Source organism: Lepisosteus platostomus, chromosome 1, assembly GCF_059453375.1.
Source record: "Lepisosteus platostomus isolate fLepPlt1 chromosome 1, fLepPlt1.hap1, whole genome shotgun sequence".
NCBI classification, from domain to species: Eukaryota; Metazoa; Chordata; class Actinopteri; order Semionotiformes; family Lepisosteidae; genus Lepisosteus; species Lepisosteus platostomus.
Window position 1 is genome coordinate 74,399,553 of NC_142611.1, and position 18,281 is coordinate 74,417,833.

General features: G+C 35.2%; 1 protein-coding gene across 3 annotated transcripts; it reads left to right on the forward strand.

Annotated features, from left to right (window-relative positions):
• Positions 1-1,931: 1,931 nt before the first annotated feature.
• On the forward strand, positions 1,932-18,016 carry srp72 (signal recognition particle 72). 3 transcript variants are annotated; one of them, XM_088637548.1, is made up of 19 exons: positions 1,932-2,071; positions 3,318-3,438; positions 3,677-3,803; positions 4,513-4,656; positions 5,116-5,227; positions 5,992-6,023; positions 7,040-7,164; positions 7,362-7,419; positions 7,533-7,664; positions 8,054-8,182; positions 8,685-8,757; positions 10,060-10,124; positions 11,660-11,755; positions 12,045-12,148; positions 13,220-13,297; positions 14,891-15,028; positions 15,173-15,210; positions 15,738-15,897; positions 17,005-18,016. In XM_088637548.1, the coding sequence occupies exons 1-19, from the start codon at positions 1,951-1,953 to the stop codon at positions 17,171-17,173; spliced, it is 2,022 nt and encodes a 673-aa protein (XP_088493674.1). In that variant the 5' UTR covers positions 1,932-1,950; the 3' UTR covers positions 17,174-18,016. The 3 variants fall into 3 exon arrangements, with proteins under 3 accessions (XP_088493674.1, XP_088493680.1, XP_088493688.1); XM_088637554.1 differs by having other exon boundaries at positions 3,680-3,803; XM_088637562.1 differs by lacking the exons at positions 15,738-15,897; positions 17,005-18,016 and having other exon boundaries at positions 3,680-3,803; positions 15,173-15,218.
• The last annotated feature ends 265 nt before the right edge of the window (positions 18,017-18,281 follow it).

The window sequence follows — 18,281 nt, forward strand, 5'->3', positions numbered from 1 at the left end:
AATTTGCTTTTATAAATGTACAAAACTGAGGTTATCTTAATGCTTGGAAGCAGTTTATTTTAAGATCTGATGTATAGTACTGTGCTTTGCTATGAATAAGTGAAGATAACTGGCACTTGGGTCTGTATAGTTCAACCTCAACCTGGAAAAAAATAGCAAGTCTGTTACTTTTAACATTGTATTTATTTTTTAATTATTATTTTTGTAAGTCCATTATATACACTGAAAAATATCTGTCAAGGTGAACTGTTTCCTCAGAAAACCTAACTGTACTTGTGGGTATGTTATAGTGGTTGAATTGTTTTACATATATTGCTCATTTTAGTCTTTTGTCTGTATATTTTTGCATTTTGCTACCAGTTTCATTAATATTCTTTTCAAGATATACATTTTTGTTTTATGTACGCTGAGCTATAATGTCATTGTGGTGAACCTGGAATCTTTTTGAAAAAAATAAATTTTTGAATACCTGCATTCAAGATACTGTTTTAATTTAAGGAACAAGTAGAGTTAATTCAGTGCTTGAAATGCACAATGTTTTTTTTTTAATTCCGCTTGTTCCTTTGCAGTTGCATACAGACACAGCTTCTCACTCAATCTTCTATATATCCATTTATTTTCTAACTGCTCTATGCAATACAGGGTCATTGGGGAGCCAGAGCCTATCCTGGCGAGCAACAGGTTTAAGGCAGGATACATCCTGGACGGGTTGACAGTCCATTGTAAGGCATACACAAACTAATATCGGGGCCAGTTAACCTAGAGGTATGTCTTTGGACTATGGGAGGAAACCAGAGCACCTGGAGGAAACCCACATAAATACTTGGGGAACATACTGTACAAACTCCATGCATATAGCATCCCAGAAATTAAAAGGCAGCAGTGCTAATCACTGCACAACCATGCTGCCCTCAAACCTCTTCTAGATACATACTGTACATGTAAATGCATGTATTAAACACAAGTAAATAAACATCACCTGAAAATAGGGGGTGTTATATACCTACAGTAGCATAACTGGTCTATTCCCATAATTATGGTAGGTATAATGCAGACCAGACTTTTTACTTTGAAAGGGGGCACACATTTGGGCAGCAATGTATGATCAGGCAAAATAATGTCTCATAAAATCTAGCTATTCTGCTGTCAGATTGAAACAAAGTTATCGTTAAGTGTTAGTCCACTAAAGAGATGCTTCGTACTGTAGATCTGGATGGTTAAACAATGTGCATCTCCACAAGAAACAGAATGGTATAGAGCAGCATAATACAATGCTGCTAAAGGAGGTTCTACCAGTTATTAAATACAAGGGTTCACATACTTTTTCCAGCCTGGACCATGAATGTTTAAACGATGTGTTCAGTACTGACAAGAAGAAGTACAATTGTGTGTTATTAGTTTAAGCAGATTGTGACTTAGTTGAAGATCCAGGTAATTCCAAAGGGTTCACAAACTTTTTCTTGCAAATTTAAGTAGCTAAATAAAATGGACAACATGAACAATATCACACCTTGCAGCCCTTTGCTGGAATATCTACTGTGTTCTTCACAAGTATTCAGAACTTTCAGATTAAGACTTTCAACAAGAGAATTATTTCTTCATTTGCACAGTTTTAATAAAACGCTTTATTCCAGGCATGTTAATCATCAGTGGCTTTTTACTGCACCTTTCTGTATGGACCCAGCATGATATCGTTATAAGAACTGACAGAACCATTTCAAAGGATATACCTTATATTTCACACGCGTCGTCGTTTTTGTTTGAGTACAACAAGTTTATTCCATGTTATATAAAAGGGAAAAATAAAATGTGGTATTGTAACGCTTACGGTTATTATAACCCTTTCAGCAAATGTGGCAGTGAGAACTACAGTATCCAACGAGATTGATTCTACACGTAACATTTAACCCGGAAACGATAGTGCCGTTTGTTCCGTGATCGTTCTGCTGAATGTGCAGTTTGCAAGGCAAGATGGCGAGTGGTGGAGTTTCTGTAGCTACGCTCTGGACAGAAGTTAATCGCTATGGACAGAATGGGGATTATACTCGAGCTCTAAAGTCCGTCAATAAAAGTAATGGATTCATTATGTTTTATATTGCTTACGCGATTACAGAATAGATAGGGGCACTAAACCCGCTAATGAATGCGAAACGCGTTCAGTGGCAATGTGTTTCCTTTTTATAGTAAACGTGGAATGTGAAAATAATAAAAAAAGTTTAATATATGTAAGATAATAGGATACAACATTATAATGTATAATGTATAGTAATAATGTTGTACATGGACGTATATTTTCAATTTAATGTCCTAAGTTTAGGTGTCTTGTGGCTGTGGTGGTAATGGTTACGTGTCCCAGTTTGTCGAATTCTCACATTCGGGTATTTTGTTTTCTATATGGAATATTAATGTATTATATATTTTTTTTTATTCCTTTAATTGCTCTGTGTTGTCACCACGTTTTGTGTGTGTCCGTTAATGTTGACGTAGATTAATGTTCACGTAAGTGTTTGTATTGTTAAAACGTTATGAATTACAGTAGGTGTATCCCAAAATATCTGGAGATAACAGCCTATTAGAGAAATCGCACATTTTAAGCGTTAGAAAACGTGAGAGTGAGAGAAAAATTCGCTCAGGGAGAATATGTTCCAGAAGAAGAAACGTGACAAGAACAGGGTGCAATATAATGAAGAGTATTTTGTTGAGGCCGATGCTGCATTTGTCATCGAAATTGTATTGATATTCGTGATTGCAAGATTGCTTCTATTTGTTTTTGGACATAGCTCTTTGGCTTAATAAATGTTCAAATAATAACCAGACTAGGGTATACATCAAGAAAATTTTAAAACAAAGAATAGTTTTATTAACTGTATCTCAAGAAATGTGAACCAGTTTGGGAAGTTAGTAATAATGGTAAATAACACCTGGAACTAAACTAACCATGTGGTCTAAACATACGGAAATGCCTGGGCATTGTGTCTGTTTCGATTGACTTGACCATTACCACATTCATTATTTTTCTTATTATTCTACGATAAATAAAATACTTGTTAGCATGTCATTTATAACTACCAAGAAAACATTTTCTGTTTGACCTTGTATTAAATTATTAAGCAAAAGAGAAATGCATATGAAGGCTTTTTTGGGTGTGCAATTTTTTTAGGCACCATTACAATTATGTAGAAGGTTGGGGATGCATTAATTTTCAGTAGATTTGATCTCTGTGTGTGTTTTAACAGTATTTGTTAAGTAAAATAATCTGTGTCTACAGTGAATCTTCCTATGCTTGAATTCTAATATTCCTTTCTTTCTCTGAATAGTTCTTCAGGAATGTAAAGATGACATCACTGCTCTGCATTGTAAAGTTGTATGCCTTATTCAGAATGGGAACTTTAAGGAAGCGCTGAATGTTATTCATACTCACACAAAAGTGCTTGGCAGGTGATGTAACCTTAATATCATTACAGATCCTCATTGCAGCTCAATTAGCATTCTGTACTAATGAACATTTCATGCCCATCTTCTAATGTACTGTACATTATATTGCATTATACTTTGAATGACTTCAAATTCTAGAAACTGACACCAAACTCTTGAAAATAATATTTCATAGGCATCAAACTTCCAAATGTTTTTTTAATATTTCATAGTGTCTTTGTTGTTCGTGTTTTTTTTTCAGCAGTGATGTGATTGCTTTTGAAAAAGCTTACTGTGAGTACAGGCTGAACAGGGTAGAGAATGCCTTGAAGACAATTGAAAGTGCAACCCAGCAGAGTGATAAACTGAAGGAACTCTATGGCCAAGTGGTAACTGTTCTAATCTTTATAAGCGCAAAGCTCAGAATGAGGTGCTGATACTAGTCATGAGGTTCAGAACTGCTATGCTATTAGCACGGGAACATGCCTCCTAGTTTGTTCTGTATTAGTATGGTTCATAATTGTCAATAAAATCTCAAATGATAGTCTTTAATTCTTATGCTGAGGCAGATCAGTCATATACTGCAACAGAGACTACACTTGAGCTTGCTTTGTTAAAATCTTGTTAAGATGAAACTGCACAGGGTTACATAAATATGTGGATGCACATACAGTAGAATTTGGGAGTAGTTGGAAATTACAACACTAAGTTGTTAGATCCGTAGGTGGCACTCTAGATTAATACTTTTCTACTTTTTTGCATTACAGAATAGATTTTATATGGCAATTATAATCAATCAGTACTTCTTAATTTTCTCTTCACCAGAGTTTTCTTATATTGATGTTATCACTTAAGAAGTATACCATATATCTATAATCTAGTGTTAGTTCTGCTGTCCATACAGAGCAAGTGTTTGTTAATGAACATTGTCAGAGAACTTATATTGTTGATGCACCTGCCTTTCTGGGTGTATTTGGGAAACTTTAAGATTAACATTTTTCTGTTGCAAAATAATTCTCGAAGGGGACCATGTACTGTTGAAAGTCAAATGTAGCTCTTAAAGTCTTTCAGATGTTGAAATGGTATGGCTTTGTTCAGTTATACAGATTAGAGCGCTATAGCGAATGTGTAGCTGTCTACAAGGACCTGATCAGAAACTCTCAGGATGAGTATGAGGAGGAGAGGAAAACCAACCTGTCTGCTGTTGTCGCAGCTCTCAGCAGCTGGGAGAAATCCCCACCTGTAAGTTCAATTTTTAAATATGTGAAGATACCCTTTCAGTTATGTCTTTTTTTTGTCTTTCTATAGAATTGAATTCCTGTGAATTTGGAATCGTAGTAAAATTAGCTCACCGCTCTAATTCTTGAACCTGTATGGTGGGAAATGAGCACCTGTCTAGACACACCTCCAAGGTGTTTGCTGTCTGTTTCACATGTTGCCACCTCTAAAATGCTTTGCGGTAGCGTTAGCATAGTTTGGAAAAATGATTCCTCACTTTCTTCAAAAACTTCAAGCTTACAATATTGCAGTAGGTCCTAGAGATCACTGATGAAAAACAAGCCAAGTACATCCTATGCTACTTAAGCCCAAGTTTCCTTCACTAAGACAAGGCTAGTCTACAGAATAGTTTTGGCTAAAACTATTGCACATTTTAATTTAACAAAGTTGTTACCATGCGTTTCAAACAACTTGTTTTATCAGGAGGACCTTGGCCTTCCAGAAACCACCTACGAACTCTGTTACAATTCTGCTTGTACTCTCATTGGTCAAGGGGATCTCACAGAAGCAATGAACAAGCTCAGAGCAGCTGAAGGTAAGATGAGAGGAAGCGATGTGCATGGATCTACTTTATCCGGTGGATAGCAATACAGGATATACAATACAGTATATAAAACCAAAGTGACCATAAGAATATCGCTGCAGGATTACTGTATTGTTAGGTAGATGCACATAAAATACATTTCTGTAGTAGTTCTTTCTGCATTCTTTATTTTAAATGAAAAATGGGTAGCAAACTGAGATGACAAATGTTACATACTGTACATTTCATAATGTCACAGAGTTGCTGTGAAAGTGAATGCTTTTTATATCACAATGTATATCACAATACAGGTGTTTCACTGTAAGCTTAAGTGTTGCATTAATTAGCATTTCACACTTGCTTGCTTCAAACATTATGTACATTTACAAAAGTATTAGAATAATACAAAATGTTTATGAATTCTTATATGCTGTCTAGGTTGAAACTTTGTCCATCACAAATTCTGAATTTGTCAATGACAATTACAGTGTTTCAACCATATTATGTACTGCATTATTATAGGTGTGCTATAACATGAATTAAAAAATTAAACAAAAACTGTTTTACTGATTAAATGTTAGTCATTTGTGTTCATCTATTAAGACACTTGTAGCTTCATTGTCTATTTCTTTACGTGCTTATAATAAATTCACAATTTTGGAATGGTATAGTACAGGTTTGAGAGGGGAAGATCTGAGTATTCATGCAGTTCGCTTTTCTTTTTAAATTGTGAGCATCACTGAAATCTAAAACGGCTTGTTTTTTGTGTTTTTTAGAATTGTGTCGACAGTCTTTGTCTGAGGATTCTGTAAGTATATTTTTAACTGGTTCTTTCTGTTTTGTCTATTTTTTTTTACTTTGGGGGCTTTTAAACAAGTTGCACTTTTACTGTCAGAATAAATCATTTTGGCAATGAGTGATTTACCTGGACAAATTTGGAACTACACCCCGACGGTTGCATGTTCAGGCCCAAGTTGCTGTTTACTCACTGTGGCTTGCAGACTCTAGTGGAAATTAGGATTGGCTGGGAAAGCCTTGTCTTTCAGTATCATATGTGTGAACTGTAGAGTTCAGCATGCTCTTAGAGAGAATAACTTTATCAGCCAAGTCTTAAATATATCATTACATATATCACTATGTATATTTAAATGTTTGACTCATAACAGAAAATTCAGAATTAAGACAGATACAGCATCTCAACATTAAAATTTATATCACTTACAGTAGTGGTAATTGTATAAATTTGTATACTAGTATATACATATTTATTTGCATTTCTATAGAAAAATATTATATCTTGTACTGCTAAACCATTCTATGATAGTATTAGTCTTTGAAACCCAGTTCTAAACTCATTAACCCAGTCTCAACAAACTAAATAAAACCTTCTACTTTTTAAGTATTCTAGCTGTACTAAGGGTATGTATCCAGCTGTTTTTCACGCTATCGTGCATCTAATTTGTTCACCATACTGACTAAGGCTACCTCTCCAGGTGGACCAAACATTCACAGTATCCAAATGTTACGTATGAATGAGCCCTCTCTTCTCACTGGTACAGTGTTGTAGAAGTATTTTATCTTCAAAACAGAAGTATATAAAAATGTTCTGTTCTGTTACCTGTTCTGTTTGAATAAAATGTTAATGCTAAATATGTAGTCATTGTGTTATGCATATGTTCTGCAACTTGAAAAGCAAAGAGGTCTGTCTGCAGAATAGTTTTTATTTAGTTAACACAATGTGCTTTTTTGCTAAATATACTGTTTTGATAGGTTGATTCTTAAGCAGTGTGATGCTATCTTTTCCACTTTGATGTTCATCAACAGGACATGACAGAAGAAGACATTAATTCTGAGTTGGCTGTGATCCATTCACAAATGGCTTACATCATGCAGTCACAGGGGCGAACTGAAGATGCATTACAGCTGTACAATCAAGTCATCAAATTAAAGTAATTCTTTGTGAAATCCACAGCTACATGCAAACCTTTATAAAAAGGATTCTCATTCTGAGATGACCTTAATGAGATTTCAGTTTCAATGTTGGAAATTATAATAAAATCTGTATTAATGAGTAGTTTAATTTAAAATACAATACATTTTGTTTGTCAAAGAAACTTATTTCATTCCAAGCTTGTTGTTTTTATAGGCCAGCAGATGTGGGATTGCTGGCTGTAACCGCCAACAACATCATTACAATTAATAAGGTAAATGTTTTTTTCATTTCAATGATGACACTCATATTTCTGATCTATTAGTGACAGCAGTAAAATTGCTCAAATCAGAATTACTGCATGTAACTTACTTTTTTTTTATGCAGGACCAAAATGTGTTTGACTCCAAGAAGAAAGTGAAACTGACAAATGCAGAAGGAGTTGAGCACAAGCTGGCAACAAAACAGCTGCAGGCTATTGAACTCAATAAGGCTTTACTAGCCATGTACACCAATCAGGTATTTTTCAATCCACATCTTGCTGACTGACATTGCCAAAACTGAAATTAAGAGATTGAAAACCAGTATTATACACGTTCTAAATTTTCTTTAACTTACATCTGTAGCATACTGCTCTAGATCCTGTTCTCTTTTTCACATAATCTCTCAGGAGGTTCTTTTTACTTTATCACATTAATAGTTTCAACGGCGGATGTCTATGATACTGTGGTTTAAATGTTTTGGCATGTTATCACTCTCGTGTTATGACTGTTCAGGTATAGGTAAAGTCTTATTCACTTCAGTGGTGTTACAATGGAATATTCTGCTGACGAATATGCTGATGGTAATTTTGATAATTTTGACAACATTTAGCTTTAACATTTTTAATTTTGATTTTCTTAATGCAGGCAGATCAATGCCGTAAACTTTCTTCAAGTTTACAGGCCCAGAACCCAGGGCACCCACGGCCGGTGCTAATTCAAGTGGCTCAGCTCTGCAGAGAGAAACAGCATTCAAAAGCAATAGAACTGCTACAGGTACATTTTGGTTTTATTAGAGCACCAGTGTGAAGTGATGGTTAGTGCAATTAAAAGTAGAAGGTTGGATGGGGCCCCAAGTATCCTTGAACCAAGGTAGTTAAATGTGCAGCTGTGTAAAAGGGAATATGTGTGATTTGCTGTGGATCATGTGTCGGTTAGATGTAGTTTTTATTCTATTAAACACAAGGACACGTGTTATCGAATTATTATACTGGGACTTTGACCTGTTCATTTGCATTGTCTTTTTCTTCAATTATAGCACAGTCAAAGCATATTTTTTTCCTAATGCTTCACAGGATAAAAATGTTGTGATCCTGTCATCTGCTTATTGATAAATGCAGATGTAAATAAAGGCATATAAGATTTCTGTGAGCATTGTTGTTTTATTAATGTACCAGGAGGCATTATAACTCAACAAATCAGTGGTAAAGCCAGTAGTAATTGCATTTTTATTTCCTTTCGGTATATATTGATTATATATTTATTTTTCCCCATTTAGCGTTTCTCAGAACAGTACCCTGAAAGTGCTTCAGAAATCAAACTAACAATGGCTCAGCTGTATCTGATTCAAGGTAGCCCGTCTGCTTGAAAGTCACTAAGAAACCCAGTTTTATTTCTATCAGTGCACATAAGTTATTTGAAGAGTACACAAATCATACTAATTATACTTACATAATTATACTTTTGAAGCAATGTGCTGACTATATTTGCATGAATTCTTCTTTTCCCTGGGAATAAGTTTGCTAATTTGAGATAATTTAGCAGTGAAGAAATGACCCATGACCAGTTTATAAATTAGACACTTGTGAAAAAATTCGATTGATTCAACTGTATTATTACCGTGAAATTATTTTTAATTGTCCATGAACTGGAATGCTTGTCTTCCAAATCAACTTGAAAAACTGTGTTAAAGAGGTTATTGTTTTACTTAGCTTTACTCCTGTTAAAACACACCTGATTACCAATAAACAGAGAAGCTACTACTGATTGTGGTAAATATTCTTTAAATCAAGTACAGTAGACCCTTGCTTTAACAGACTGGATTAAATGGACAGACTGTTGTCCGCAAAAGAAACATCTGTTATTGAATTGCAAACAGCATCCATTATGGTGGTCAAACACATGACATTTAATTTTAAATGCACTGACGGATGGCTTTAGTAATTTTGTAAATTTTACTGAACTGTGAATAAAAGATCCTATGATGAAGCTTTGAGTGCACCCACTGAAGAGATGGAGCAGGTCCATAAGAAATTTAATAAATTCGTGATTAAGACGTCATATTATCCCAACTGGACAATGCCAGTGAGACTTGGTTGTTTGCTCTCAGGACATAAAATTAGCAAGGAAAGGACCTCAGAATTACTGTGTGCAAATGCTGATGGCTTATACAGATTGACACCCTCAGCTGTTGGCAAATTTTGGACACCAAGGATCCTAAAGGCTATAATGAACTAGCATCCCGTAGTCTATTGCCATTCCAAAACAAGCTTGGTTTAATTCTTAATTATTTTAGCTAAAAATTCTCCTTAGTAATTTAACGGAAAGCTGGCAATAATTAACACCCTTTTCCCCTATTAGTCTGGTAAAATAAAAATATAGTGTACTTTAATAGAATGGTGTGTTAATATAAACAGTATAGTACAGTAATATATTAATTCACAGTGCTGTCATGTATGTACATAGCAAGAAAGCATATATATAGTACACATTTCGTGTAACAGCTTGTTTGGGGGCTGAAAAACCATCAATGGTTATTTATTGGATAACTCTTCCCACCTATTAGTCCCTTATCTCAAGAAGTTACTGTAATTATTATTAACTCGCATCACATCAGGGGTTTTCTTAACTATTTTACTTTTGTCACCCTAAAGGTCATGTTACTAAAGCCTGTGATATTTTGCGATCAATAGAGGAAATTAAATACAAGCAAGGCATGGTAAGTATTTTGATTATAGAACTATGAAATTCTTATTTTTTATATATTAATCAAGAATACGAGAACATTTCAGCAGTGATGTCAAAATGTCACATTAAAGATGTACATTGCAGTAAAGAGGGATACTTAAGACAATTGTTTCAAGTTGATATATACTGTAGTTTTTTTTGCCCATTGATGCGTTGATTGATTTGTTGCCTTGGATTTGGAGGGCATAGCCAAATTTCATCCACCTAATCTTAAAGAAGTCACTGGTCATTATAGTTCATAAACAAGTTGAATATTGTACCCTGTAAGTACATATTTTTATATACATTTCTGATTTAATGTTTAAAATGTACTAGTTTGTAAAAAATAACCATTTATTTCAAAATTGTGATTTGGGCAATGGTGGTCACAGTCACATGATCGCTTTCAATTGCCAGGGTTCCAGATAGGATTGCAAACTGCTTTTAAGGTTGCACCTTTTTAGGGTGATGATTGGAAGTCATCTGGTATAGGATGTGTTCCTTATTGGAGAGTTACTCTAGCCCTATCAGTGGATTAATGACAGGTGATCTCCAGCTTGATTCTGAATCCCCACCTTGAGGTAAAGAGGGTGCCTACCTCTTGGAGATAAAGACTGAGAGGCTCTCCACATCTGGAGGTGTCAGGATGAGCCCAGTTTATGGTGGCCTGGTTCAATATACGGACACTCTGCTTACAGTCCTATCTCTGCAGCATTCCTATGAATCTGAGTCAAAGGAGTTAGAGAGTTCTGGGTTTTTTTCAGTTTGTTGCAACAGAAAGATGCTTATACTTCATATTAACATAATTATAGCCTTGTTGCTGTACTGCATATGTTAAAGACAGCCTTAGTAGGTATTTGTCTGGCTTACACAGTTATGTTATTAAACAATACATAAAACTGATGTCAATATCTATAATATATCAATTTTATTTGCTAATGGTACAATAAAGGGGAAAAATTCCCATTGCATCATTGCCTAACAGCGACATTGTGAAAGATGTGATGCTTCTCCACCCTCATATGTGGCAATCCGGAGTTTGCAGTGTCGAATTAGACCTCTGAGAGGTGGGCAAGTCCTAGGAACACATTCACAGGCCATTATTCTCTTTGTGCAGCAAAGGAGTGGTGGTACTCGAAAATTTGAGCAGATAAACAACTGAAAATTTCAAAATTATTAATATTTGGAATTATTTCCAAATAATGATGATTTCTAAACTGGCTGGGTTAACAAAAAATTAAATTGTACCTAAACGTCTTTGGTGATTCTTAAGTCTCCTTCAAATTTATAACGTTTATTATGTTCTCTTATTATTGATTTGAAAATAACAAATTGTTTGTTGGGGCATTTTTGTGTTGTGCAAGGCTGTACTATTGTCCATTAGAGGTGGAAACAAATATTTTTGTGATGTAGTGTATAGATAACAGTTAAGTGTTTTCTAGTGCAAAATATGAAATTTTCCACTCTACATTGTGGGAATTGCTTTGTGTTGAGTTCAACTATTGTTTGATAACTTTTCTTTTATAGATTTCAGCATTGGTTACCATGTACACTCACGAAGAAGACCTAGATAGCGCCATTGATGTCTTTGGCCAAGCTATTCAGTACTACCAGAAGCAACAGGTATGTTGCCTAATTATAAATGGTATATAGTAATTATGTTGCAGATACAAACATCATTTTATGAAGATGCTGATCATTAGATGCATATTCAATTTTCAAATTAGCTCTAAAGTATCAAAGAGATCATCTCCCATGTTTTACTGAAGCATAGATGTAATACTTTTGTTAGATTTCATTGGATAAAATTAAATGTCTTATTACAACATCTGTCCCAGTAAGTATTTAATACTGGTTTCTGCAGAATCTGCCAAGAAGATGAAACATTTTTTTTCTTTATCATCCTTTTCAGCCTGGTTCATCTGGTCATTTAGCACTTGTACGAGAAGCAGCGAACTTTAAGCTGAAATATGGAAGGAAGAAAGAGGCTATAAGTGATCTGGAACAGCTGTGGAAGTATGTGTACTTTAGTCATTTTGTTTCTTTTGGTGTGTGAATGCCGTTTGTTTTCTGTATTTTATTTCAGTAAGTCTTAAAAATTGCAGACATTCTTTCTAGTTTAGCTCAGGGTTCACCATATAGGTTTATAGGCCACTCGAATTCACCTGTTTTTAAAGATTGAGAACACTTGAAAGATATTGGTTAATTATGCAGGTAATTTGTCCAATTAAGGAAATTCTGGTTCTTGATGCATGACATTTCTGTTACAAATGACTTTTAGATTACATTGTTAAACAAATGACTAGCAATTGATCACAGATTATTCCATGATTGACTGATTAAATATAAAAACTGCTGGTTTGGGGCTTTCCAGGAGTAGGTCTGGTAATGCGTAGATTAGGTGACATAAATCCTAAAGTTAAGGGTGTTATACTGCATTTTCTGTTTTATCAAATTCTGGTCAAAGTGGCAATAGTTTTGTGCGCTTTGTTTCATGTTTAACAAATCAACTCCACAATTTTTAATCATAAGGAGTACATTTGATATAGGGATACATTCAATTAATCATAGTAGGAAAGAGTATTGCATCCACTGTTAGGTACATAGGACGCTTAGGTCTCCTATAAAGTTGCCAGCAGGTCTATCCATGTGGAGCTTAAACTAAAGAAATTTCAGAAACTAAGTAAGGTAGAATCTTGTTAGTACTTGGATCGTAGATATAAAAAATCAGGTTGGTGCAGGTGCTAGTAAATGAAGAGACCACTCTTCCTCAGGACCTGACAATTTCAAATGAATGTCCTTGTGTGGTCACAGGGGCCACTATGCAGTGGGATGTTTAATGTTTCAGATGAGATGTTCAGTATTACACAGTACTTTTCAGAAGAGCAGCCACTTTTCAAGAATTCCCCCTGTCTAAGATTTTTCTTGCTCATACCGAATCCTGAAATCTGACCTGAGGAATATGTGGCTTCCAAGTTAAATGAAGGTTGTTCTCCAATTTCCCCTAAAGGTGAAGCAATAAACAGTTGTCCTTTTTTTATGTTGTTTGTAAAGTCCTTCTTTAACCTATAAACCATTTTTTTCCAGGCAGAACAAGAATGATATACATACATTGGCACAGCTTATCTCTGCTTATTCATTGGTGGATCAAGAAAAAGCAAAATCGTATCCTTTATTCAAAAATATTGGTGTCCTTAAGAAATGGTTGGATGACATCCTGCGATTAGCTGCTTGTTGCCAAACAGGCTACATGGCCTAATGGCTTCCCCTCATTTGTCACTGTTCTTATGGCAGTTCCACCCCATAGGGAACTGCTGCTATTGTGGTGGCAGATCATTCAGATGTAAACTGAATTAATGTTAATCTTTCATAATAACTGACATAGGTAATGCAAAGTTTCATTTACTGTACATGAACATTTGTAGAGGTCTGCAGAAAGGACAGATTTGATTTAGTTTTTCTTGTGGCTGCAACTTTAAATGCAGGAAATGCATTTGTACGGTATTAAAGCATACGACCCCCAAACCATTTCTTTTGAAACAACACCTTCTTTACCGCTGTGTTCTCTCTAAACTGCGCACATGCAAGGCTGCTCAGTAACTTCGAAGGTTCTTGTCACAAAACATACTAGGCTATGCAGAGTATTAAGGAAGAAACAGCTTCACAAATGATTGTTTTGAACTAATCATTTCAGTGAAATTAGTCGATTCAAGATTCCCCAGGTGATTTGGTAATTTAATTCCCTATACCTTTATGCTCAGTGAGACAAAAAAAGCATCTTTAAAACTAAATGTGTAGAGCCTTCATATTAATGCTATGCATGGGTTTAAGGGCTACATGTGCAGAATGTATTTTGCTAGTTATTTCAGGTGGCTGTATTAATTTCCAGATTATATCGAATTTGTAATAAAGCATTTTTAAGATGGGTGTACTTTCTAAAAGATAAATGCATAATTTTCTTCAGCTGTGAATAGATATACCCCAGAGTAGGTAAATACTATTTGATTCCATGTTGCTGTTTTATTATTCCACTGTTAATTTCACATATATCTTTGTTAAAAAAAGAATTTGAAATTGTGTATTAATATTTTCACATTGGTTTTGTTGAATTTTCTTTAAAAAGTCTGTCATAATACTATTTTGCTACATAATTAACTACGGTAACAGTCGTGATTATTCAGTAAAATAACATGAGTGTACTTTGGTAATATTTGAACTTATTTGGCTGCCCTGAACCCTGCAAACATCCACGATATGTAACAAATGGGCTCAACAACTAATTTGTCTACTTTTAATATTTCATATGGATTTTAATTTAGATTCTCAGATAACATAACCTCATTTAAGTAATTATTTCTCTTAATGTGGTATTCAGTGGTGTTGTAATATTCAGCCTAAATGTACTATATGTGAAATATTGCAATGAAAAAAACTAATATGCTGCAAGCCCAATATGTGATAATTGTAAGTTCCAAGCAAACGTAACAATATTAATTGAATTTACATAGCTAGTTCATAGCAAAAGTATATGATGTGAAAGAATAAGTGTTAAGCTCTTACAAATTAAATTAAACTAGGTTAACAGTGTGCCACACTTTTCTGTAAAGTTTTTTAGATACATTTGAACATGGCACTATTTAAAACGTTTAACACACCCTCAAGCTGCTCAGCTTTGATGTTTGTGCTCACTCCAGTTTGCCCTGAGTTAAACTAGATGGCACTTTTCTTGTGTGATCCTTCCTTAACAGCATTCCTCAGTCTCAGTAAACACCTCCCATCTCCAGACACTATGTCTTTTAATGTGGACGTGGATGAGCTGGAGAACTCGCATGGAGCCACTTATATTAGAAAGAAGGCTGCAAAGGTGACTGGGGATACTCTGCCCAAAGAACAAGGGTAAAAATGAATTATCTCCCTTACAGCATATGCAACTGCAATTAAACTGCAATTTGATTACATTTCAGTTTTTTAAGTGCATTTTATGTCATAAGAATACAAAATAATTAATATGAGACTTACAATTAAATATTTGTTTCACAGGCAAGGGGATATGAAGAAAAAAAAGAAGAAAAAGAAGGGTAAGTGATTTTATAAGCACCCAGTCTCTCTCAATATACATAATTATATGAAGATTAAAAAGTTACAAAATGTTCCATTAGGGTCCACATGTTGCTCATTGATTAAAAAATCTTAACTGGAGATCACTAACATCTCTAAATGGATTTAATATTGTAAAGAACAATATATACTGTATTTAATCATACAGTTTTTCAGCAGAGCTAGTAGCTATAGGCAGACAGCAGTAACGTCTGGACTGAGCACTGTCCAAGTAGAGCAGAGAGGTTTACTTGTGAAAGAATGTAGCAGGAGACTTCCTTGTTGTATGGGGTGGTTTAGCGGTATGTAACAAAAAGACTATGCAGAGTACGTTGTTTTGTGAGCAGTTACAGGGATTTCATGAAGGCAGGTATGACTGTCTAATACTGATAAAACCTTATTAGTTATTAAAGAACTCCTAGCAGGCCAGATTCAGACATTTATAACCTCTGATTAATTTAGATCACTGTTCAAAACATAACATCGTGTTTACTTTTAATATCTTTAGGTAAAATGCCAAAGAACTATGACCCCAAAGTGGCTCCTGACCCAGAGCGGTGGCTGCCAATGAGAGAACGCTCCTACTACCGTGGCAGGAAGAAGGGCAAGAAGAAGGACCAAGTGGGCAAAGGAACACAGGGGGCAACATCTGGAGGCCTGGCTGAACTGTGAGTATTCAAATACCCGCTTTAAAAACCTGCTGTTTCCTTTAGTAAAATGTTTTTCAGCATAAATATCCATAGGTGGTCATATTTCAGATAACAAATACAGGATGACCTATAAATGTCTTTATCATACTTTTAAGATCAAAATAGAGCTCATAATGTGCATCTTTAGATCCATAAACATGATCTGCATTACTGCTCAGATATAATTTGCATGGAATTTTCAAACTTCAGCTAAGGATTAAAGTTGAGGACTTGTTTCAGGTTGAACTGGTGTTGGAGGCACCAGTCTAGGGTGTACAAGATCCCATAAGTGGCAAATAGTGAAGCCAAACTTGATAGTTTTTGAAGAAGAATACCTGCAGCTCTCTGTTACTGCTGTGTTTTGTAAAATACTTAGCTTTTCAGTATCAAAACAGTGAAAATGAGTTTAAATTGTATTGTGTAAATATAAACATTTGTCTTCAGCAGAATTTTCAAAAGCTTTAAAAAAGTCTATAAGTTTCATCTCATAATGGCACTATTTGAAGGAGAGCATAACAGAAGTAGTGCAAAGTGCACTTTTATATTCATATCAGTAAAACCATAACTAGAAGAGAAAAGAGATCGAGGTTACCCCTGATAGCTGAAACCCAATATGTTCAATCATTCAGATGGTGATATAATCAGAGGAACCCATCGTTCCCATATAGGAATGTTACTTTTGGTGCTTTAGGCATAAGACAAAGTTCAGAAAAAAACGTGCACTACAGCACAGATTAGGTCAACTTGAATGTCAGGGTATTTTCTCAGGCATTGTTTTCTGCATATAATTAAAATCAGGAAATGACTGAGAAATTAGAAAATCTGACCTTTCGACTTGTCAAAGGTGTGTGAATGTAAGTGCATGGCTGCTGACTTCAGGCTTAGGAAAATATAGGATAGTCTTGTAAAAGAATCCTCTGAGCATAAGGGATATGACATCCCACCCAAAATAGTAATTAGCTACTATTTGTTTTAGTTGTGAGCATTTGGTAATTTGTGTAAAGCAAGTGCACTTTTGTACATGTAGTTCAATCAAAGTTGGATAAAATGGTTATTAACATAAAATAATGATCCTGTTTTCCTCAGGGATGCTAGTAAATCTGCGAGCAGCCCCCCCACCTCACCAAGGCCTGGTTCTGGTGCTACTTCAGCCTCTTCGACCAACATGGTTCCCCCCAGACAGCAGAAGCCAGCCGCGTCTGGAGCCACTAGGAAGAAACCGCAGCAGAAGAAGAAGAAAGGGAAGAACTGGTAGTGCCTGGATGTGCTGTACGGTGCCAGCAGATGCACCACAATAAATCTCAGTCATGGATCTGATTAACTGTCAATCACGAGCTGTCCGTATATATTTTTTAATTTAACCATGATGTAACTTGGGGTTTTGATAGAGAAGGTGGATCAGGGTTAATTATTTTTTAAAATAATGCAAGACCCTTAGTTTTGCCCCCACCCCGTCTCTCACCTCCATTTTTAAGTTGGGTAAGTCTGAAGGAACATATTTTCAAAACCAGCCTGTGCATTAAGAATGACCAACAAGGAAATTTTCTGTGAGCAAAGCTCATGTGTTCATCAACATCCTATAAGCAGATTTTTTTTTAAGTCTACTTCACATGGAAATTACTAGGTTGTTTGCTTTTATTGGGAAAGGTAGCTACCAAATTCAGTGCTGCTGGCTGCTATAAAACCAAAATGAAAAAAGTTGAACGGTAATGTAGAACACATTTTCAGCAACTTTAAACTTCCAATACAAGTTTCTGTAATTAAACACATGGCACGAATTGTGTGTTTGCTGAAATCATTGTTATAGCGTGGTTCATTTTAACCACCAAGTCTTTGTTTGATTCCTTAAAGACCTTAAGGATTTTGTTAAACACTCTGGATATCCATGGTAAATGTATTAAATTCTGGATGATGTAAAATTCAATCTGTTACTGTCCTGTTATTTATTAGGAAGCAGTGTGGAGTAGTGGTTTTGAGGTCTGGGGTCACTCCCATTGCTCCAGTAAATACCCTGTTGTATAGAGGGTTCTCCAGGGTGTTGCTGTAAATGAGTTTGTTCACAATTGACTTACCAGGCAAAATAAAAGAATACAAAATACTGGGTAAGCTTTCAGTCCTCTTAAATGGTGGTGATTCCATGTTTACAGTAAATCTTCTTGATTATAACAATTATGTAATATTTGTCAAAATATCAAAAAAAGACCACAAATCCCAGAGTAACATTTAAGGAACATTCAAATCCTTTGTTTTTACACTGTCCTGATGTAACTTTGACTGGCTTGTTTTTTTCTGGGAACGATGGCTTTTTTTGTCCTGTGTTGGATTCTGTCTGGGGAGCACCTTCTGTGCAGAGTTTGTATGTT